The 4,734-nt window shown below is 56.4% G+C and overlaps 1 protein-coding gene across 1 annotated transcript; it reads right to left on the bottom strand.

Moving 5' to 3' along the window:
* Positions 1-1,189: 1,189 nt before the first annotated feature.
* On the bottom strand, positions 1,190-3,709 carry LOC127341653 (FCS-Like Zinc finger 10). The gene is made up of 3 exons (XM_051367524.2): positions 3,419-3,709; positions 2,274-3,200; positions 1,190-1,841 (listed from the first exon to the last, which is right to left on the bottom strand). Exons 2-3 carry the CDS (start codon positions 3,170-3,172, stop codon positions 1,688-1,690), a joined length of 1,053 nt encoding a protein of 350 aa, XP_051223484.1. The 5' UTR covers positions 3,173-3,200; positions 3,419-3,709; the 3' UTR covers positions 1,190-1,687.
* Positions 3,710-4,734: the final 1,025 nt, after the last annotated feature.

Below are 4,734 nucleotides of genomic sequence, written 5' to 3'. Positions count from 1 at the left end.
CTTTGTGCGTCCGCGCAGCGTCCGTCGAGACGCAAACCTGGCGCAAACCTGGCGCATATTTGGGCCAGGTTTGCGTCTCCGCGGACGGTCCGGTCACTTTGCGTCGCACCGCTGGAGATGGTGCACGACGCATTTTCGGTCACGGCGGACACAAACGGTCGCTCAGCGTCCGCTGGAGATGCCCTTAAGACTTTGGGTCCCTGCTGCTGTAAAAAAAAAAAGCTGACCGTGTAAAAAACGTCTACATAACAGACAGTGGAAGTGTAAACGCATCGTGTCCTTTCGTTTCGTGCATCACGCTCTGTTCCCCTCTTTTACTCCTCACACATAACGGTTAAAACGTGCCAACAGCTTCCCGAAACTACCGCGGTGAAAAAGCCCGGCAGTGCTGATGCACGACGCACGCACGGGGACGGCGCGCCCGTGGTTTGAAGCACGCACACACTACGTAGCCACCCATCATCATCATCTTCAGCCGCTGCCGCTGCCATGCCCGATGAAAAAGATGCAGACGTCGAGCTCAGCTCAGCTCGGCATGGCCGGCTCTGAATCCTACACAGGGGCCTCTGCCCTGTCAGGTTCATTTCCACGATCGGCAGAGCCCATTTCTAGAAAAATCGGCTCCCATCCTGAATTCCCGCTGCCGCGGTGAATATATCTGATCTGATCTCATCTCACCTCACCTCACCCATAGATTTCAGCAAACGCTTTCTTAATTCTTCCACTGCGTCTGCTTGCGTCATTGGCATCCTGTCAGTCATGCAATTTCTTTTTCTGGGAGGGGTTGCATATACATAGGCTCCAAGTAAGATCAGCACAAGTGTTGGTTCACTAGTGATTATCAGTTGCACATTGCACAAATTATTAGTAGCTGCGGATCAGTCAAATGTCTGCATCTTTCAGACGAGTAATGCTGCTATCCATGTTAGTTGGGCAATTATATTCTACTAGTCCGGTGTCTTTCTTGATCAATTGAGCTACTTATGAGTTTTGACTACTGGTCTCTCGATTTCACCCATTATCAAACCCTAGCAGGCCAGGTTTCAGTAGGGCATGGGAGAAAAAGATGCCTTTAGTTCTAGTGGAGCAGGCAAATCAGGTCAGTTAAACCATCATCATCATCATGTCCTGTCCATCATGATCATCATCATCAGTGCTGCTGTTGCTCAAAGTAAAAGGAGGATGGAAATGACCCAAAGCAGCTCAATGTCATTATCTCTCACAGGGTAGTGTAGCAATGTGCAGACATGGTCACTGCTGCCGGCAGGAGGAGGAAAAGAAAGAAAAAAAAGGAAGGAAGAAGAAGATGAAAAAGGATGGGTGGCACTGGCCAGCTGCCTGAAGATCGAAACTACAGGACCAAAGGCAAGCAGGCAGGCGACCTCTTTTTTTTTTGGTTGTTGTTCTACTACAAAGCCCAGATCCCTGCAGGTTCCAAGGACTGGTAAAAATGGCAGCAGCTCGCCGCAGCGAATCCGACCCGCGCAAGTGACAATGACCCACCAAGAACAACGCTTCTTCCTCCTCGGTTCCTCAGCCGCTGAATCAAAAACAGCGAGCGCACCGGCAATGGATCCATGTATGATCACCCCGTCCCCTGGAGGTAGTGGCAAGGGGGGGAATTAGGTGCACGCTTGTCGAGGAGGAAGCGGTGGTGTGTTCTCGGTCAGGCCATCGTCACGGCGGGTCATGTCGCGACGATCATGCCGGCCATGAAGATGTCCTCGTGCAGGGACGAGCAGGACGAACGAGGGGAGCCCATGCTCATGTTGTTCTCGGCTTCCTCCTCGATCAGGATCTCCTTGTCACGGCACTCCGCGCTGCAGAATGCCTTCTCGCCGCTGCAGGAGCGCACAGCAGATCAGTTAGTTCAGTGTGCATTTTCTTTCTGAAGATGCATTCTGGAAGTACGTTGTGGTAACAAATAATGCAGGGAGATTAATGGACGCCCAAGCAATTTGTTCAGTTTATTATTGCTCCACTAGAATGTAACCATCTCCAAACAAACAAACAAAAAAATCTGATTGCAATTCAGCACGCTGTTGTTCACTTCAGGTGCTATTAATTTTGTTTTCTGGATTGCCACGTTTTAGCAAGATCTCTTCCCCCAAAATAGTACTAAGAATGCTCCAATATGAACAATGCAGCAATTATTGGATCGATGAACTCTGTTCTTTCAGTCCATTATTCACTCTGTAAAAATATCTTGAATCTGAAATGATTGCAAAAATAATGCACTTAGAAGCGGAAGAAAAGTCGTCGACAGTACGTACCGGTAGATGTAAATGTCGCTGCCCTCGAGCTTCTTCTTGCAAGTGAAGCAGGAGCTCAGGAAGTCCTCGCCGGCATCGGCGACGGTCTCGGTGGCGCACTTGACCACCAGGTAGGACTTAGCCGCTCCGGCCATCATTTCCACGGCGGCCTCGCCGCTCTTGGCAACATTCTGTGGCTCGAGGATGCAGTCCCCGAAGATGTGGGTGGTCTTGGGGTTGGGGCCGCGGGCGATGATGCAGGTGTAGTCCTCCGACTGCTCCACCTCGCTGGCCGAGACCGAGCCGACGAACCGGCGGCGGGCGCCGGCGGTGATAGAGGTAGGCAGGGACCCCGCCCCGGGGAACTCGCCGAGGTGGAAGCAATGCCGCTTGGCGCCGGAGAGGGCGCCAGCAGCGTCGGACCGCGTGGCCTCCGGACCAGACTTCAGATCCCCGCCGTGGAAGAACCTGCTGCAGGGCACGGACATGCCGGCCGTGGCGGACGCCGGGCAGGAGACCGTCTTGCCGAGCTCCGGCTGCGAGTGGCCGCCCCCGCCGCATACCTTCGGCGTGGACTTGAGGCGCAGGCGCGGGCTGAGCACGCAGGTCGTGGGGCTGGGGCTGGCGCCGTCGACGGCGCCGGCGAGGGCGACGTCCACTACGAGGCCGAGCCCCACCGGCTCGGAGTCCCAGGTCCTCGGCGAGCGCGGGGAGCGGAGCAGGAGCGCCTTGGGGTCGAGCGGCGACGTCGGGCTCCGCTCCGACTCGCCGGCGCCGTCCGGGGAGCGCTTGGCGGCGGCGAGCCCGACGAAGAGGCGCGGCACGGCGAACAGCGCGCCGCCGGCGCCGCGGGGCCTGGCCGCATCTCCTGCTCCGGCACCGGAGCCCGGGCCCTGGTCCGACACCATCCTCCGCAGCATCGCCCGGCCGGAGCAGCCCGCCAACCGCCTGAAACCGGGGATCGACCGATCAAGAACGCACACAGAACATGACAAATCTACTCCGTTTCACGCATCCGCATCACGTTCTTGCACCCCCGAACGCTCTCGTCCAAGATCACAGCTCCCCGGAAACCGCTAGAAACATCCCCATCTCATCCCAGGAATGCAAGTCCGCGTCCAACTCGTGAGCAAGAAAGAAATAAGGCGAGCAAGCACCGCCCTCACCTTTCTCTTTCCCCTCGTCTTTCGCTTTTGCAGCTAGGTAGCAGGAGTATCTCTTCTTCCTCCTCTCGCTCAGTCGCTCTTTCTCACGAGCTCTGGAAATGGCAGAGGGGAGGCCGGAGGGGAAGGGAGAAAAGGAGGGGAGGGGGGGCACAGTGGAGGCCAAAACCACACTGTTGTGCTACTCCAACTCGTACCACTCTATACTCGCTCTACTGCGTGCGTCACTTTCGCTTGCATCAAAATCAGAGACGCAGAGGAGAGAGGAGAGAGGAGGCTTGTGAAATACACCAACCTCCTTCTCCTTGCCATTCATGGATGTCAGAGAAACGGAGGCAGACGCGACGTTTTAACAGCGCTGCCTGTACTGCATTGTACTGCACGCTGCGTGAGGTACGCGTATGAATACAGTCTAGGTGGTGTCCTATACGATTCCGAGGACGGCCTGGCCCCCATGGCCTTCAATACTGCCAGACCTCTCACCTCCTTTGGTGTCTGGTGCTAGGTCTACTAGAGCATCTCCACCGGCGGCTACGATAGCGGTTTCGATAGTGTTTTAGGAGCCGGCAGCGAAAATGGGCTCGCACCGGTGGGTCCCAAATGGCGTCGGCTACGAGCAATAGAATCGCCAGCATCCTCGTGCCGGCCCCTTGGCGAAGGTCGCGAGTCGGGCGCATCGACGCCTCGCGGCACGTCAGAAAACGAGCGTGGGCTCCGCCTGGCAGCCAGACACACCAATTTTCTACCTCCTACCCACACCCGAGCCGACTCCCACCCCTCTAGATCACCACCGTCGCCGTCGCCGCTGCGCCCCCTGCTTGAAATAGACACTGCCGCCTGTCTAGGAACCGCCGTCCATCGACAAGGCCGCCACCCCCTCGACCGGCAGCCGCTGTTTCATAAGAAACAGAGCTCGCCGCCACCGCGCCACAACCGTCCCGCCCGCATGGTGTTCGTCCGGTTGCCGCTATGGACAGCGACGACGAGATGATGGTGCAGTTGTTCACGGAGGAGCAGAGCGATGAGGCTGTCCGGCAGCAACAACAACAGCTGATTCTGACAAGCATGCTGCGCGTTCGCCAGCCTTTCTTCGCCGTGCCTCGATGCAACGGCTCAAAGACAGGCAAGAGGAGGAACATCAACCGACATCGTCAAGCCGGCGCAATGCTACTTGACACCGACTACTTCAACGACGACGCGACTCATTCGCCGAAGGAATTTTGGCGCCGGTCTAGGATGAACAAGGCGCTGTTCTTAAAGATTTTCTACGGCGTCAGGGAGTATGACAACTACTTCATGGCCAAGCAAGATTGCACAGG

The sequence above is a fragment of the Lolium perenne genome, chromosome 3 (genome assembly GCF_019359855.2).
Source record: "Lolium perenne isolate Kyuss_39 chromosome 3, Kyuss_2.0, whole genome shotgun sequence".
Lineage (NCBI taxonomy): Eukaryota > Viridiplantae > Streptophyta > Magnoliopsida > Poales > Poaceae > Lolium > Lolium perenne.
The sequence above is the reverse complement of the archived record's forward strand: the minus strand, read 5'-3'. Positions and strand labels throughout refer to the sequence as shown.